Source organism: Mangifera indica, chromosome 3 (genome assembly GCF_011075055.1).
Source record: "Mangifera indica cultivar Alphonso chromosome 3, CATAS_Mindica_2.1, whole genome shotgun sequence".
NCBI lineage: Eukaryota > Viridiplantae > Streptophyta > Magnoliopsida > Sapindales > Anacardiaceae > Mangifera > Mangifera indica.
The window spans coordinates 3,098,225-3,115,289 of NC_058139.1; the positions used below are offsets into that span (position 1 = coordinate 3,098,225).

General features: G+C 35.6%; 5 protein-coding genes across 11 annotated transcripts; 2 read left to right on the plus strand and 3 right to left on the minus strand.

Moving 5' to 3' along the window:
* Nucleotides 1-560: 560 nt before the first annotated feature.
* LOC123210454 (50S ribosomal protein L19, chloroplastic-like) lies at nucleotides 561-3,461 on the minus strand. 7 transcript variants are annotated; one of them, XM_044628817.1, is made up of 6 exons: nucleotides 3,320-3,461; nucleotides 3,064-3,223; nucleotides 2,485-2,718; nucleotides 2,320-2,406; nucleotides 2,066-2,199; nucleotides 561-928 (listed from the first exon to the last, which is right to left on the minus strand). In XM_044628817.1, the coding sequence occupies exons 2-6, from the start codon at nucleotides 3,214-3,216 to the stop codon at nucleotides 826-828; spliced, it is 711 nt and encodes a 236-aa protein (XP_044484752.1). In that variant the 5' UTR covers nucleotides 3,217-3,223; nucleotides 3,320-3,461; the 3' UTR covers nucleotides 561-825. The 7 variants fall into 7 exon arrangements, with proteins under 7 accessions (XP_044484752.1, XP_044484750.1, XP_044484756.1 ...); XM_044628815.1 differs by having other exon boundaries at nucleotides 2,485-2,721; XM_044628821.1 differs by having other exon boundaries at nucleotides 3,132-3,223; nucleotides 3,320-3,460.
* A 2,285-nt stretch (nucleotides 3,462-5,746) lies between these two features.
* LOC123211287 lies at nucleotides 5,747-7,487 on the plus strand. Its single transcript, XM_044629910.1, has one exon. The coding sequence runs from the start codon at nucleotides 6,057-6,059 to the stop codon at nucleotides 7,047-7,049; it is 993 nt and encodes a 330-aa protein (XP_044485845.1). The 5' UTR covers nucleotides 5,747-6,056; the 3' UTR covers nucleotides 7,050-7,487.
* Nucleotides 7,488-7,676: 189 nt separating this feature from the next.
* LOC123211285 lies at nucleotides 7,677-11,825 on the minus strand. The gene is made up of 9 exons (XM_044629908.1): nucleotides 10,361-11,825; nucleotides 9,593-10,275; nucleotides 9,244-9,452; nucleotides 9,049-9,129; nucleotides 8,877-8,963; nucleotides 8,638-8,770; nucleotides 8,461-8,532; nucleotides 8,211-8,360; nucleotides 7,677-8,027 (listed from the first exon to the last, which is right to left on the minus strand). The coding sequence occupies exons 1-9, from the start codon at nucleotides 10,762-10,764 to the stop codon at nucleotides 7,921-7,923; spliced, it is 1,926 nt and encodes a 641-aa protein (XP_044485843.1). The 5' UTR covers nucleotides 10,765-11,825; the 3' UTR covers nucleotides 7,677-7,920.
* Nucleotides 11,826-11,906: 81 nt separating this feature from the next.
* LOC123211288 (high-affinity nitrate transporter 3.1) lies at nucleotides 11,907-13,417 on the plus strand. The gene is made up of 2 exons (XM_044629911.1): nucleotides 11,907-12,277; nucleotides 12,660-13,417. The coding sequence occupies exons 1-2, from the start codon at nucleotides 12,151-12,153 to the stop codon at nucleotides 13,142-13,144; spliced, it is 612 nt and encodes a 203-aa protein (XP_044485846.1). The 5' UTR covers nucleotides 11,907-12,150; the 3' UTR covers nucleotides 13,145-13,417.
* Nucleotides 13,418-13,764: 347 nt separating this feature from the next.
* LOC123211286 (manganese-dependent ADP-ribose/CDP-alcohol diphosphatase) lies at nucleotides 13,765-16,422 on the minus strand. Its single transcript, XM_044629909.1, has 2 exons — nucleotides 16,261-16,422; nucleotides 13,765-15,136 (listed from the first exon to the last, which is right to left on the minus strand). The coding sequence occupies exon 2, from the start codon at nucleotides 15,108-15,110 to the stop codon at nucleotides 14,115-14,117; it is 996 nt and encodes a 331-aa protein (XP_044485844.1). The 5' UTR covers nucleotides 15,111-15,136; nucleotides 16,261-16,422; the 3' UTR covers nucleotides 13,765-14,114.
* Between the last annotated feature and the right edge of the window lie 643 nt (nucleotides 16,423-17,065).

Below are 17,065 nucleotides of genomic sequence, written 5' to 3' on the forward strand. Positions count from 1 at the left end.
CTTATTTATATATATAGAATAGATTTGTATAATTTTATTGAAATACAAAATCTTAATCAATTTGGCTGAAAAAAATTAGAAATTAAGATGAAAGGGGCATTATTTTCCCGAGTGATTGATTAATGACAGGATTTAATTAAAGTGAGGTAAAGGTCTTTTTCTAATAATATTTGAAATCCAAATAAAATAGAAAAAAAAAACAAAGTTATATTTTGACAAGTAGTGGATGAGTTGCAAGAAGAAATTGGTTTGGTTGGGTAGTTGAAAGGGTGCACATCTCATCTGCAATCATCAGACTGAAACCTTACGGTTTTCCACTTTCTTAACCAATCACCCGTCTGCAAAAAAAAAGGAAAAAAACACTATATTATTATAGTTTGACTTGACCTGCCCATTAAGCTATAAGTACTAACCAAAATAAAGTAAACAATACCCTTACGAGTTCTTGACCCAATCTTCATGTATTAACCAAAATTAAATCCACTTATTCATGGTAGTAATCTCATTCCCATAACACAGTGCAAATGTTCAGTGTCTATCTAAAAATTAAAAAAAAAAACTAATATAATAGTTTTAATGGATAACATTAATCATCAAACAAAAAGCCATGCCATACAAGGTAAATCCTTTATGAGATCAGATAGTTGTAGAAAAATCTGAATCCCTCTGGCAATAAACAAAAATCCAGAGTCTTCCCTTCACATAAGAAAATAGGGCAAATGGATACAAAAATACTTCAAGACGTTTCTTGCCAAGGTGATACAACCCCACCATCTTTCTCAAGGAACTAACAGTTATTTCCCACTCCACTCATAAAGCTTCTTGTTACTTCTTAAGAGGATTCATCCTGTCCCTGAGATAGTAAAGCTTGGCCCTCCTCACTTTCTTCTTGTCCAGCACTTTTATCTCCTTTATGTTAGGCGAGTACCTGTTGTCCACCGTTTTTAACTTATTTGGTCATCATGCACAAGACTGACAGAACAATTCCAATATAATCCCAAAGTTGCAAATTCCACACAGCCTAAACTAAACACTGGGACCAACTACCTTCGAAGTTAAACACCAATCTATGGCCATATTGCTATGACATTCAGTTTCACATACAATTCAGCATCAGACAAGTAATGGAGAAAAAATTATTTCTTTTGTATTAAATTACTATCCAATGCTCATGCAGTACAAGTAAATACTCCATAGCTCTTTTCCAGAGCCTGGGAATATGAAGATAACATGATCTCTTTTGGATTGAGTTTATTTCCATTCTTGTTTAGTAAATCAGAGGGTGTGGTATTTTAATAAAAACTAATAGCACATATACAAACTCTTCTTCGTCATATCATTCAGTCTCATTAATTAACTTGACTATTTTTATTGACTCTTCCCTTAATTAAGTGCCACATCTAATACTGCATACATAGTTTATTTTCAGTGCCATTTCTTAATAACAGGTGGCGTACCCCTGGGTCAACATGCATATCTCTCTTGTATATATGTTCATGTATTACAAGTTCTAACATATCATACAATATGAATCTGTGGACTAGAATAAGAGTTCCATCAAAGTGAATGAAAAAGAAATTTCAATAAAGTGAAACCATATTGATTATAATCATTGAAATCTTGGTTTTTCATGGTTTAATTAGATCATGCCAAGTGTACAGTATCTTTAAATCATTTGCCCCTATAGATTCAATCATTACTAGATCAACACATAAATTTGTGTCTTCCAAAAATAACAAAATACGGTTTCAATGCAATATCATGGCAAGAGACACATTTTTCTCACGCAGGTTAATGCTCGTTTGAATCCTTAAAATCTTTTATGGCCATACACATTCTAAAAGCCCAACCAGTCCCTAATCAGTTTGACACATATAAATGAAACTTAATTCTTCAGAATATATAAAATCATACTACGAAAGTATCATGGTATTTAGGAAATTTCACTACAAAAAGTCCATCCAAAGGTGAGAAGAGATAATTCTCTTCCAGTTTAGAGCAGCAAATCTAACATAAAGTTGAGCCATATTTTGTTTTTAAGACAGAACATTCCAATTTTACTTACAGCGGGTAGACAGATTCAACTCCAACACCAGCTACCAGCCTCCTTATTCTAAATGTAGTATTTAGACCAGCATTACGCCTTGCTATAACAATGCCCTTTAGGACTGAAACACGTCTCTTATTCTCAGGAATTTCCTGTTCACACCATGAATTATAACAGAACAATTTTGCTTGATTCCTTCAATAATGTGGCAACTCCCCTCTCTTACTCTCCAAAATAAACAAGATTATTTTAGCAATGAAAGCATAAAGTACCACTTTAATTTGCACAATATAACCAGGCCTTATATCAGGTATCTCTCTCTGTCCCTTAACTTCTTCCACTGCTTCCTTATCCAAAATCTGCAAAGTATAACATCAAACAATAAAAATGATTAAATGTAATCTTATTAATACAAGCAGTGCAATGAAAATACATGCCTTCATTATGTGCCTAGCAGTTTTATCAAGCCTCTTAAATTTGATGCGGGGAGCTACATTGGAAAGATCAGCAGAAACGTCTTGTGAATTTGATGGAACAGAATTTCCCGTTGTCATAATGCACCTGCTAGTGAAAGGTGACTCCATTATCCCTTGTTGAAACAATCCAGCCCTAGCACGTCTACCATAATAGTTGAGTGATGCCAATGTCTCAGTTTGGGAGCAAAATTTTACCTGCTGAAGAACCTTAACAAGTGTTATACAAACTCTTTTGTCTTCATAACAAACAATTCCTTAATTCAACAAGGTCCTGATCAATTCTAAAATATTCACAAACACATGCAAAAGCAGCAAATCCTAAACTAAAGTCTAAAACTCTTCACCAAAATAAAACTCAGTAAACTAATTCACACCCATACTGAATCTACAGAGTCTTTTGAAAAATATCTTATAGCTCTTATATTACGAAACTAAGCTATTCTTTAAATACGTAATTATGAGAAGAGATATAAGCTTCTCTTTCAATGAGCACCACATTTTAATAAAAATAAAGCAAAAGTAAAATAACAGAAATGCGACCAGAGAGCAAGTAGAGAACTCGTGGAGCGATCGCAAAAAGGAATTCTTCAAAGAATCCAATGGATCACCAGTATATTTAGACGAAACGAATCCTTTCGTGAAGTTGTGCCTTCGAACCAGCTGGATACTGCCACGAAAGGCCTGCATTATCATACCGATGCTGCACTTCACAATAAAACAGTTATACTCTGTTTGGTTCCTGAGAAAACTTAGAAATTAAAAGAAAAAGGATTATCAAACAATTTAATTTGCTTACAGTAATATCTTGGATCAGAGATAGATGAGCCTTTTCTTCCCCAAAGCAAAAACCCTCAAATCGAAACTAGGGTTTATGTCCAGAGCCGACGAGGTTTTTTGTTAAACCCTATATTTAAAGAGAAAAAACAAAGGGAACCACAGGTTTTAGAATGAAACACTTACACCCTTATGGTTTAAGCATGGAATAACTTTATAAATAACAAAACTTAAGACAACTTAATTGGGATAACAACATTCTATACTTAAATTTTGAAAATCAATCTCTTCAATATAAAAAAGGCCAAAGGACTTATTTCTATCAAAAGTATTATGTTTTTTCACGTTCTCACCTTTTAATTTTGAAAATCTCATTTATCTACTTATAGATAGTTATAATTAAGAAACTTTAATCTCTTAAAATTTTATCTCTTTTTATTCTCTTAAACCATAAAAACTAACTATTTCACCCATAGACCAAATTTTATTTTCCCCTTAAGGTTTAGTTTTCAAACTTTGGTGCCATCTTTGACTCTATTGTCGATACTCTCTGCCTCTGACAATCTCTTTTTTCTCATCTGAATCTTTGATCAATGTCAATTGAAGTCATCATCTTCCTGACAAAATTCATTGTCTTCCCCACTTCAATTGACACCGCTCAGAGGTCCAGGCGAGTGAAGATAGATTATTAGAAGAAGAAAAAGAAGTGTTAAGAGAGAGAAACCCTTCGGAGTTTGAAAACTAAATTCTAAGAGGGAAATATCATTTTTTAAAACTTAGTTTAAAGGGAAAATTGTTAGTTTTTAGGGTTTAGAAGGGAAAAAATAAAATTTAAGTTTATTTTCAATGTTACAAATGAAATAATAATTTTACTTTTAAAACTAATAGATTTAACCATCGATAGGTGAGTATATGAAATTTTTAAAGTTAAAAAGTAAAAATTTGAAAAAACATGATACTTTGGGTGAGAATAAACCCTTTGGCATATAAAAAAAAAATTATTATCCCAAAGTTATTTAAACCCAAAATTTTAGTGTAATAACGAATAAACACTTATTTTATATTTTCTTTTGCAACAAAAGAAAAATATAACAATATTTAAAAATATTGAAATGTTATTTTTATTCTAATGAAGAGACTAAATTTTTTAATTTTCTATTGAAAACTAAATTTAAATTAGATTTATTCAATAAAAAATAAATATTTGATTTCTTTAGTTAAAAAATAATAACTTTATACATCTACGCATTGCCATCTTCAAAAAAAAAAAAATTGATATTTGACAAATGTTATAGGATTGAATTATTAAATAATGATTTTGAAATAATAAATTTTGATAATTTCATAAGTCCTTAGAAAAATATAAAACTTATTATTTATAAAAATTGCTTTTTCAAATATAAAATATATAACTCTTTTATAATTAAACTAAAAAAGCATAAATAAATATTGTATTATGGAATCCTAAACAAAGGTCTCCTTTTCTCTCACTACACACGAGGGGTGTCCATAGAAAACACCAAAGTTGGTAAAGATGAAAGCAAGCAACCCAACTCCAAAATTATTTTTTATGGGCTTTGCTATATTTTGGATTTTGAAAAGACTATCATATAGTAATTACATTTATTACTAAATAATACAAGTTAGGGTTAGTCTTAGAGATATGAATATTAGGTGATATTGGGTAATGTGAGTGATGTGAGATTGATATATTATTGTAAAAGAAATATGTGTGTTATGGTTGTTTAGGTAGTGTGATTAGTCATTCTGAGTAAACTCTTCCATCAATTAGCTGTCCTCCATTCCTAATTCTTTTCCATTTCTTCATTGCTTATCAACTTCCCTTTTGAACGAAAACCCAACACCTCCCCTTCTTCTAAATATCCGCAATCAGTGGCACTAACAGACATTGTCATATCTTCCTTACTTCAGTTAGTCGAGAATTTGAGAATTTTATTTGAATCGAATCATTTTTTTATAATTAAATAAATTAATCTAAACAAATAAAAGTTTGTTTTTGAAGTACCAATTTGAAATCTATTTTTTAGGGGAGAGTCAAAATTTCCCTGGGTTATCAACAGAAATGGAAGGGAGAATAGTGTTAGAAATGGACCAGACCAGATCTACAGCCTGTAACCGTAGATTCCTCAGAATTTTTCTGCAACTACCAGCCTCAAGATTCCTTCAATTCTATCAGAGTAAAAAATCTTTCAACACCCACATTGGAAAATGGGTTTCATTAATTCAGTTTACTTTTAATTTTGACTGGTCATGTTTGTCATCATACACATGTATGTATGTATGTAGAATTCTATACTCCAAATCTGGTGCAATAGGGTTCCTCCGCTTATAACCATGCATGGAAATGAGTATTTAAAGTACTGCAGAAGCAAGGCCTCCTTCGATTCAATAAAGTTGTCTTTTTGAAAAGAAAATTAAATTAGTTATAAAGTGAAAAAGAGCAACTATTAAATAAAAATATAAATACAGTTCTACACTCACTCTCCTTCACTGCCATCTATTTGCCAGTTTGGAAATGTTTCTTTAATCCCCCAGAGATGCTGCCAAAAATCCGTCTGGCATCTTCTCTTACTTATACATCTTGTGAGTAAGATCCCTTTCTTTATGTTTTTATTATCATTTCATTTACATTCATTCACTTCTCTGCAACTCTTTTTGCTTCTTCTTCTTGTTCCAATTTGGGTTTTGCCTAGTTACTAGCTGGTTCATAAGAACTTATCGATATTCAGTAGTAATATATGTCAAGAATCATGCAAGACCAAATTGGCATTCCCGCATGTTTTTCATCAGGTGAGAAGATCACTGATGATCCTGCCGCAATAACAAGATCTGGTCAGAGTGCCTTCATGTCAGTTTATAGGACAAAGATCGCCGATCAGTGCCGTTTGATCACCATCACATGGTGCAAAAACTTGCTGCTTCATGGCCTTTCATTGTCAGTAGAAGGAGAAAAAGGAGACAAGCAGTACACCTGCAAAGTTGAGCTGAAGCCGTGGTACTTTTGGAGGAAACAAGGCTCCAAGCGGTTTGTAGTCGATGGTAAAGCAGTTGATATATTTTGGGACCTCAAAGCAGCCAAATTCAATGGCGAAACTGAGCCCATCTCGGATTACTATGTTGCAGTTGTTTGTAATGAAGAAGTTGTGCTCCTACTTGGGGATCTGAAGAAAGATGCATATAGAAAAACTGGGTGTAGGCCTGCTCTTATTGAACCAGTTATGGTTGCAAGAAAGGAACACATATTTGGCAAGAAGAAATTCTCCGCCAAAGTAAAATTTCATGAGAAAGGTAGGTTTCATGAGGTCTCAATTGAATGCAAGAATAAACCAACAAATAGTACTGGAAATACAAGAAATGGTAATATTTCTTCAGGTGGAGGAGCTGAGCCAGAAATGGAAATAAGGATTGATGGGCATTTGGTGATTCACGTCAAGCATCTTCAATGGAAGTTTAGAGGTAATGAGTCTGTTCATGTCAATAAAGCAAGAGTGGAAGTGTATTGGGATGTCCACGACTGGCTATTCAGTCCTGGTTTAAGACATGCTTTATTTATAATTAAGCCAATTTTGTCCTCATCGTCGTCTCTTTCTTGCCGATCAAGTACATCTTCTTCGCCGCCATTATCATCGTTGGGATCAACACCATTGTCATCTCAGGCAGGAAGTTGTGATTCAACAGAAGGTGGGTCATCTGAGTTTTGCTTGTTTCTCTATGCCTGGAAGGTTGAATGACAGAGGAACACCCCAATATTGTAAAATCATTATCAATTCATCATCATCAACAGCAGCAGCAACAACAACAACAACGAAAGAATAAGGCTATGGGGGAGGCAGGATGGATCGATGAGGATGCAGATTGGGTTAAGAAAGAGACAGATGATTGGGAAATGAAGGAAGAAGAAGTGGGGACAAAGAGGGAAGGAATAGAAAGTCTTTACAGCTGGGGTTCACAAGTGGGCATAAATGGACAAGACAGATTATCATCTCCATGCTGAATAATTCCATCTCTATACGCACCTCCATCTGTTTTTTAAGAACATTTTCCATTATTTTCCTCTCTCTTGATCTACTCTTGAGAAATGAGCTCCTTTCTTTCCCAATTATATCTATCAATGCGTGTATGATTTCTGCATTTTTTTATACAAAAAAAAGTCGACAGCAGTTTCGTAACCTATAACTGACTATGACAAAATCACTAACTCAGCACATGAAATTTCGGTCTGCATCTTTCTCTGGTTGCTTTGTGTCAGCAATTTAATTCAGTCAAAGATTTATTACCGAAACGAGATAAAAGTTCTTTTAATTATTCTTATATTGTCAGTGCAATAATGTGATACAATTAAGAGACTCTGGCATCCATTAAAAAAAATGGAAGAAAATTTACTAGACTAAACAATTGGAGGCCATTTCTTCTGATGCTTTAGGAAGGCATAGTGTTACAGATCTTGAACCAGGGTAACTATTGAGCCTCTGACATTATGCATAATGTTACAAATCAGTGTGCAACAAAATTTCAAAACCAAACCACGTTGTCTACGTTGATCCATCCTCGGGTATAGAATATATCTGATAATAGTTTGGCGAATTTACAGAAGGGTTGTCTTTATTTTGATCCAAAACCAAACCACTTTGCAAAGGAAAACACGTTTTTTCCGCGAGAAGTTGGTGGTGCTGCAGTCGTAGCCTTTGCTGGTAATGAATTGGGCTTAGCTGTAAGATTGAAATTAAGATATTTGGAGGTATAAGATGAAATAAATTATTAAAATGAGGACAACTTTTCAAAGAAAATCATGTTTTCAAAAGTTACTGTCAGTAAACTAGCCAAGATTAGCATGTAAATTGAAGATTTCCAACGTAAATTTTCTCAATCAAAGACAGGAAATTAAGCATTACCTGGAGTTGACGAAATTTTGTTATTTTTAGCATTTGTCACACCATGGGGATTTTTATGCAAATTTTGTGTGCTAGCTTCACTGTTAGAGGAAGAAGTTGATCTCCTGTCTGGAACACTGCGCTCTGATTGTGCCTTTGTTTCTAGCCCGTCTATCACGATCAAGTACAAGAAAAAGAATACCAACTCCGAGTAAACAAGAGGACTTAAAGGCAGAGTAAATAAACAGGCAAGAGCAGTGGTAAAACTTACTATGGATGGGCGACTTCCCATAGTTGGAACTTAAGGCTTCAAGAAAAGAGTTATCCCTTTGATCTTGCATCACTGTTACAAAAAACGATATGGGAATCTTAAATTATATATTATGCATAAGCAGCTTAAAAATTTTTCCCCAAAGGCTGTGCCAAGAAGCAGAAAAAATAAGCATACATAGATCGTAAAGAGTGTATCTGTAATTTGGGGCTGAACCAACCGATAGTAATTGAACTGCCTCTGCATCTCTTGTCATAGTCAAGGGAGAAGCTATATCCAAATTTTTTGTGTCTAAAAGGATACCAGCAAGCTGTGATAGAGGAAACCCAATAAGAATGCTAAACCTGAAGCTGGTTCTTTATGGTTAGTCAAGAGCAAGAATGGAATTGATTTACAATATAGTTGAAGTACTTTACCAAAATCTTTTTCAGCATTGGTGTTTGAAGTAAATCATATGCATCTTCACAATAATTATCAGTAAGAATGGTGCACTGAGATCCAGCCTGTATAGGTAAGGAACCTTGCTTAATATAGAGAACTAATTTATGTATTCTCATAAAATCGCCATGTATCGATAAAAATGCCAACCTTGCCATTAGTTTTGAGGACATCTTGCCCAACCATGACCATGTTCAATTTTCCAGTCATCATCACACTCTCTAGATCAACCTGATCCAAAGCAGTTGAAATGTATCAGATTGTTGTGTGATGGCAAATAGATAAACAGCATAAATTATGTAAGCATGGTTGTTAATCTTAATATAAGCAGAATTTTGAAAGTACCTCGTCTGCAAAGAGCAATGAGGTTGCATGGAGGCCAACATGGTGGAAGAGCCAAGCAGCCTGTTGATGCTTCCACATTTTGTGTCTCCTGACATTCATCACAGGCACCACCACGTATTTTTCTGCATCACTTTCTGATCCTTTCTTCTTTCTCAATTGATTTTCCAACAATAATGCATAGCATATTGCTGCCACCATCGAACTTGTACCTGCATTCCATCAATCTCGCACATTCAATTAAAATTATAAAACTTCAACTGGATCAAAAAATACAATCCTGATTTGTAATGTTCAGTTTTATGAAAATTGTGATGATTTAATCAATAATTAATTTTACATCAAACTTAACTGTTTGAAGGTCCTGGAAGCACGATCTTGGCCTTGTAATTAGATTCTCTATTTAAAATCTTCTCAATCTTGATTCTCTGTTCTTTAAGGAATTCATTTAGGCTAAGGTCTCTGCTTTTGTCCTCTTTCTTTGACCTCCCATTTTCATGGCTTATCGGCGCAACTTTCTCCACAAAGCAAGTAGACCTCGATATAGAACGGCGGTGAACTGACTCTACTAGATTCTTGGGTGGTGAAAGGGGGCAATTCAATGGCAATGAACATGTAGATGATGAGATTGATCTCCTTGCAGCAGACTCAACAAGGTTTTTGGGTGGAGAAAGTGAGTTCGGGGCTGGCTCAGTTAATGGACCTGAAGAAGTTTTGAACGTTCGGCGGGAAGGGACTGGAATCCCCTGTGGGTGAGGTGCAGAGTTGTCGGTTTTGAAGCGGGATACTCTGGCAGTTGACTGCCGAGGTGGCAGAAGAATTGCCGTTGAATCATGAGAGAGGTCTGTAGGGGAACCGGGAGAAGACGGTGTTGAAGTGGGACTCGATGCACCGAGAATATTGGAGAACCATTTGTGGACTGCATTAGCGGGAGATTGCTCTGTGGAGGTGTCCAGAGTGAGCGACTTGTTGCGGCTGTGTTTTTCTGATTTGATCAGAATTTCTCCACTGAATGATCCCTCCACTGCTCTGTTCCTATTGACATAACAAAAATTGCTTCAAAATCAATCACAGAAGGTTCAAATTTGCCTGTGGTTCAATTACTAAAACAATCGTATACCTTCTGGCAGACCGAGAAAGAGGATCCCTCCGATCAATCGACGAGAACGATAATCTAGGTTGTGCGTCTGCAAACCTCGACGACCCGACGAGTCGCGACGGCGACTCGCATCGAGATGGAGAAGAGGCCACCATGCGCTTTGCCTCTTCTAGCCACTCTTGTGTTAACTTGCCACTATTGCTTCTAGTGCTACAATCAAAATCATCTTCCTCGTCCATCATACGACGACCATCACCGCCTGTCATGTTATAAGCTTTCTTGTCCTTGTCAACAGTCCCAAAGAACATGTCGTTCATAAAATCAGTGAGGTCTGGTACATTATTATTTTCCATTTTTCGCCGATTGTCGACCGATTTCTTTTGCAGAGTAATCGATCCTTTGGAGACCAGGGTTGATTGAGCCATGTTTTGGTTTAGATTTTAGTCTTTAACTCTTAAGAAGAGAAAGACGGTCATGCATGATCGAGTCATATATTAGACTAGTCTCGCAATGGAGTAGACATTGGGAGTATCAGTCCGATACAGAGAAACAAAGAAGAATGTTGGCCGGCATTCGGTGGTGTCGTTTTGCTTTCTGCTTTATCTGTCCGACTGTTGAAATATTTTTCTCCATCGAACAAACCAAAACCAAATGGTCGGAATTCATAATAATAAAACATATTTGCAGCAATTTCATTGGGCAGTCCACAAACTGGCCGTAACCGCGTTTTCGTCGTCCTCGTTTCGGACGTTTCAGAGTAATGAAAAGTTCAAGGTGAACCTTACAAATAAACTACATTATATAGGGTAAGCCAGAAACCATTCACGAATAAATTTCTTAGCAGAAAAAATGCCGTTGGTCTTGTAATTAAGTTATAAATTAGTCTGAAGAGACTCTGGCTAGCTCATTCATAGTGTAGTTCATGACAGACAGAGATGATAACCTTTTCTGATGTGTATATGTATATATGTATTGACTTGACCCAATCGGCCAGCCAGCTGACTTGACTGTCTCTCCTCGTGCCACCCAGGGCAGCCCCCCTAGTTAGGTTCTCCGGCAGCCATCAATCCCTACGTATCAATTCATTTATCAACATTTCATTTTTCTGTAATAAAAACTTCACTGTCAAACAGGGAGATGAGATGATGAGGCCAACTGGTAAAATGTTTATTTTTGGAATGAGAAAGATTCATTAATAATTGACGACATGAACTTGTTAATATTTAATTCAAAGTTTCCCCTCATACTAGTATAGCTTTTCCCTGATTGTAAAACAGAGAGGGTGATCAATAATTTCTCATTCTGTACTGTAGTTCTCAAGGTTCTCCAGTCTGCTAGCTTGCTCTTTCTAAAGCATCAAGGGACACCCAAAAAAAAAAAAGTCTTGCAAGTTACCTGCATAAAAAATAATATGGATTTCCGAAAAGTCAATGAATAAAGTGAGCCACAACTATATACATCCGACACCCGATCTCACCACAAATATTTCCGGATCTTACCTCTTTAGCCTGGTGAAGGGCCATGCTAAGGATATTTTATGTATCATTTTCTTGAAGAATCTCTTCAAATTCCAAGAAAGGTTGCAGCCAGTGCTTTGGGGCATTGACTTTGTTCTGCCAACATCAGCCGAAGCGCTTGGCAACTTCTTTTATTTTTTATTTTGTCAATTGGGCGCTCTCGTATATAAAGAAGCCAAGGGACTGCTTTATTGGCAACAGCAAAGATTGCTTACGGGATCATAAGGTAAACTCTCTACTTTACCAAACATTTGGTGATTCATTGAAACTTAGCACTTTAAGGGCAGAAAACCAATGGCAACTCGTGGGATTCTCTTGGCTTCACTTCTTCTTTCTTGTCTCATACAAGCATGTTATGGAGCTGTTCTCTTCTCCTCTCTGAAAAACACCCTTCAAGTCACTACTTCAACCAAACAAGGAGGTAATTAATACGCCCCGTCTTTATCTTTTTCCAAATAGTTTTGAAGGCATCTTCCTTATGCTGTACATAATTGGGGATGAACTCTTGCTGAAATTTTAGTTTTCTTATAATCATTTGAAGAAAATCAATCCTTGAAAGGCTTATCTAGCCAGGGGCTTCTCCAAGTCAATAAATCAGTCAATTTCATGCCCGAATAATGATTAATTATTGTTTCTCCAATCATCTTAATGGAAATTTCTGTTATCACAAGAATTTTTCACACAGCCATACAAAAAGTCTGCCATAATTTGCTCCACAATCTCTTCAGTTTGGTTTCCTGAAATTCGCAGTTCTTTTTACTGTATAGATGCTTGGTTCACTACTGATTCTTAAAATTATGCAGTTCTGCAAGCTGGTGAAGACAGAATAACAGTGACATGGGGGCTGAACCAGAGCCTCCCAGCTGGGAGTGGCTCCGATTACAAGACAATCGAGGTTAAGCTATGCTACGCCCCCATCAGCCAGAAAGATCGCTCGTGGAGGAAAACTGAAGACCTTCTAACCAAAGACAAGACTTGTCAGTTCAAGATAGTTGAAAGGCCATACAACAACTCACTCCAAACTTTAGACTCGATCATTGAGAAAGACGTGCCTACGGCCAAGTACTTCGTACGCGCCTATGCTTTCAATGCCGACGGTGATGAAGTGGCATATGGTCAGAGCACTAACGATGAAAAGACGACCAACCTCTTTGACGTCCGTGGAATCTCAGGACGCCACGTGTCACTAGATATTGCGTCGGTCTGCTTCAGTGCTTTCTCGGTTTTGTCCTTGTTCTTTTTCTTCTTCATGGAGAAGAGAAGGGGGAAAACGACCCAACACAAATGAAGAGTAGTCAGAGGCCACGAATCATAAGTCATGTAAAAGTATTATAGCTTGAATTCTATGTTTCTGCTATTGTGCCTTATATTCACACTTACTTTTGTGGGTCTGGAGCTGAGTGGACTTGTCAGGAAATGGGAAGGGTCTGATGAGCTTTGTAGTTGGATGGGGTTGGGAAAGTGGTGTAACTAATTATCATCTTTGTTTGTTTCTTAAGAAAGTAGAAGTAAACTCTTTCTTGGATATATAAATGTTTAGTCAAGACTGTTACTTACAGAATATCTGGATAGTTGAGAATGATCGTGCTGAGAAGTCGTATTAGCTTAAAATACTTGAAAATTCAGAGAAGATTAATTGTTGAGAAAGAAAGGTGAGTGGAGATTATGAAGGAACAATCCATTGACCTGAATTTTAACATGGCATGATGAGAGGTCTGAATTCTTTGTATACATGCTCGAGCATGTGGCATTTAAGTGGGCAGTCAATTTGCTGAGATTAAATATAAAGTTAGTTGTGTATAGTGGCTCAGGTACGTAATCTCCACAAAGAATAAAACTGCTTTTTTAACTCGATAATTTCGCATTCAAAGTCCAAACGGAAGCATGCTTGACCAAGGAGAAAAGCACTGAAACACATCATAACCAGAGCAGCATTTACTGCAACATGACATAAACATAGAAACTGAAGATATCTCACTGATTACAAATGCGGAATAAGCCATAATAGTTTTCTTTAGAATTTCAGCATGCCATGAAATTCTAGTAGTCACATTTTTACCTCTTTTAGCAAGAAGAAAGACACCACAATGCGATTCCTCAAAGGCTCAAACCACTACCAAAGATACCGCTTTTTATTGAGCACTTTCGAAATTTGTATTTTCCTGTTGATGATTATGGTAATGTTTATTCTACACAACTTCCATTAAAGAATGAGTTGTAGGATACTTGCTATTAGAATAATATTTTGTGATGTCCATTTAAGGATTGAAACACATATCTGTGCTCTGCAATCGATCTGTACCAACGAGTGATAACCTGTTTTCATAAACATCAATATATCCAAATGCATTTGTACCAGGGGGACACTCAAGGGCAGCTTCAAGGACTCGATGGTGTATCCCACGGGAATCAATTGAATGGCCCCCTTGGTGATCATGGCCTGCTAGGCAAACTTTCACACAATTGTAACGGTGTATCACATCCATCACTTCATCATAATTCCAGAGAAGTGATTCTCGGGATGTGAGACCTGGATCCAGAGGCAGATGGCAACAGACAACCACTTTCTGTTTTAACTTTGTTGCATCTTGAAGTACTCCATCTAGCCATTCCAACTGTTCTTTCCCAACAGCTCCATTGTACATAAGAAATCTTCTAGCCATGCCCACCAGTCCATTTGGGCTGTTCTTCTCTGTATTTGGGTTTTTCTCCCTAAGAATATTTAGTGCTTCCAATGTATTTGGATGATCTTGAGGCCAACCAATTGCACTAATATCATAACCATCAAGCACAACAAATCTGTATTCTGGAATTGGTGAAAAATCATAGTATGCGTGTCCATCAACACTTGGAATATTCAGTAATGGAAGTAATTTGTCACGGGGAAGATTATAGAGGCAGTGATTACCAATCATGTGATAGACAGGGCCATTGAACTTCTCAAATTCATTGATGACTTCCTTCACAACATCAACAGATTGGTCTTTGGGACAACGCCCATCAACAATATCCCCAAAATTCATAACAAATTTAAGCTTTTGATGGTTGTTCCATTTTTGAACTGCCCTTTGCAAAACAAGAAGACTGTGCTGATAGTACCTGGGAATGCCAACGAACGAGTGACCATCAGGAATATCAGCATACTGGACATCAGCAATGACCCCAAAGGAGAAAAGAGGTCCCTTCCCTTGCAAACTTGTCACTCCATTTGCAGAGGCCATAATATGAGTAGCACCATTCCGTCCAAATGACATTGAAAACTGTTATTAGCCCCAGCAGTCTGAACATCACAATCAAAAGAGAACAATAATTTAATAGCAGTTGTGTAAAGTAATCTATTTACATGAGAGCTCAAATTATAATAATGAAATCAATTATTCAACCCACAGCCAGCAACCATATTCTCATCCACAGAGGCAAAAACCAAAGCAATATAAACATAAATGACTACAATTTTCAACTATGTCTAGCCTAAGTGCTTTTGCTTTCGCTTATGGTCACTCAAAGAAACTTGTTAGCATCTTCTCAGTTGAATGATGAAAATGACATATTGTCAGCCAAAAGTAATTCCATATCGGAAAAATACATCACTAGTCACTTGTTCCTGATAACAAGCCCATAATTAAGAACATTTGAACTAAAATAATAGTGTATATCACAACATGAAGAAAGTTGAAAACCAAGCCCCATTTGTTAAGGTAATGTGTATTAAATTCCTCTCATTTCCTCTGTTTTTGCCAAATAAATCAACCTCTTATGTTCATAATCAAGCTCTATTACATCTTACAAAATCACAACCATATTATGCTTTGTTAAATTTTCCTTGTAAAGCCCTAAAATATAAGAATGCATAACAAAAGAAGAATCATATGGCACAGAAAGATCATGCTAAGCAGGTGGAAGTAAAGTCAGAATGCAGTAAAACTATTCACCCACTTGGGAAAATGATTGCAAATCACTATAAAGTCAGTTGCCCCAAAAACATGAGAAAACCAATTAATGATATTATTCACCATATCTGTGATGAAGTCAGTGAAATTATTCAGCAATTACACTGTCCCCTTCCATAAATTTACCAATAAAAACCGATGTGAGTTGCCAAGGTAAACTAAAACTAAATATTGAAAAATAAGTCAATTGAAATAAGAAACTAATCTGTGAATGTAAGCATTAATCGAGATGAGACAACAGGTCAAACTTAAATTACGAAAAGCAAAAAGGCATTAATTCCATGTAAAAGCAAGTTAACAAGCTAAAAGGCATTAACACCAATACAGGAAATAAAATTTCGCTAATTATAAAAATGGTGCTTGTCAATAGAAATCAGACAACGTAATGCAACGATAACACAGAAAAAGTATATACATCAACAAAACAAAAAGAGAAGGGAAGTTATGGGCTTACGATGAAAGTTGGGAGCTTGCGTTTTTTCACGTTTGTGAACACGAGCTCTAAGAATTTTAACGACGACAGGGAAAACAGTTAGGAAAGACGACGTCGCTTCCAGGAAAGCTAAATGGAGAGAATACTCAAGGTAGTTGGTTGGTTGGTTGAGGGTTTGAAATTGACTTTAAAAAAAAAAAAATGTGATTAACTTGTGATGTATTATTGAGTTGAGAAACAAACATCATAATTGGCTCCTATTAATATTAACACGCATCATTTTAGTATTGGCCCATGTCTTCATCGTTTTCTTCATAATGCTTATTAAATAAAAATTAAGGTCAAAAGACTTATTCCCAAAGGGTCGTTGAATTTCTCAATTGAGAAGAGTAAAACTTTATCTATTATTCTTTTAATTAAAAAAATTATTTTTTTAAAATTAAATTTTAAAATATTATATTATTTATATTTATTAGATAGATAAATTCAAAATACAGTGACTAAATCTATAATCACTGTATCAGATAAATCAAAGTGTCATAAATATAATAAAAATTCAAATACAGATTTTTAATACTCCATAAACTTTGCTAACTTTTAAAGTGAAAATGTTACATTTTGCCTTCTATCAGATTTCTATTTCTTTGGTGTTTTCTGTCTCTAACACGGTTATTTCCTCTTTATCCTTTGTTGTTTTCATCTTTAAACAAAAATAAAATAATATATTATTATTTATAAATAAAATTATGCACATAATTTGGTGATAATAATTTTTTGATTTGTCAAAAAACTTGGGGGTTGAAATGGGTTATCTGACAATATAATG

Excerpts from the sequence above, each read along its gene's own strand:
- LOC123210454 (XM_044628815.1), bottom strand. The coding sequence starts at position 3,216 with ATGATAATGCAGGCCTTTCGTGGCAGTATCCAGCTGGTTCGAAGGCAC. Across the intron at positions 2,200-2,319 it reads ATATTGTGCAAATTAAAGTG|GAAATTCCTGAGAATAAGAG; the intron begins GTACTTTATGCT and ends TGGTGTGAACAG. Across the intron at positions 929-2,065 it reads GTTGAATCTGTCTACCCGCT|GTACTCGCCTAACATAAAGG; the intron begins GTAAGTAAAATT and ends GGTGGACAACAG.
- LOC123211287 (XM_044629910.1), top strand. The coding sequence starts at position 6,057 with ATGTCAAGAATCATGCAAGACCAAATTGGCATTCCCGCATGTTTTTCA.
- LOC123211285 (XM_044629908.1), bottom strand. The coding sequence starts at position 10,764 with ATGGCTCAATCAACCCTGGTCTCCAAAGGATCGATTACTCTGCAAAAG. Across the intron at positions 9,453-9,592 it reads GCTTCCAGGACCTTCAAACA|GTACAAGTTCGATGGTGGCA; the intron begins GTTAAGTTTGAT and ends GATGGAATGCAG. Across the intron at positions 8,964-9,048 it reads TCCTCAAAACTAATGGCAAG|GCTGGATCTCAGTGCACCAT; the intron begins GTTGGCATTTTT and ends TTACCTATACAG.
- LOC123211288 (XM_044629911.1), top strand. The coding sequence starts at position 12,151 with ATGGCAACTCGTGGGATTCTCTTGGCTTCACTTCTTCTTTCTTGTCTC. Across the intron at positions 12,278-12,659 it reads TACTTCAACCAAACAAGGAG|TTCTGCAAGCTGGTGAAGAC; the intron begins GTAATTAATACG and ends AAAATTATGCAG.
- LOC123211286 (XM_044629909.1), bottom strand. The coding sequence starts at position 15,110 with ATGTCATTTGGACGGAATGGTGCTACTCATATTATGGCCTCTGCAAAT.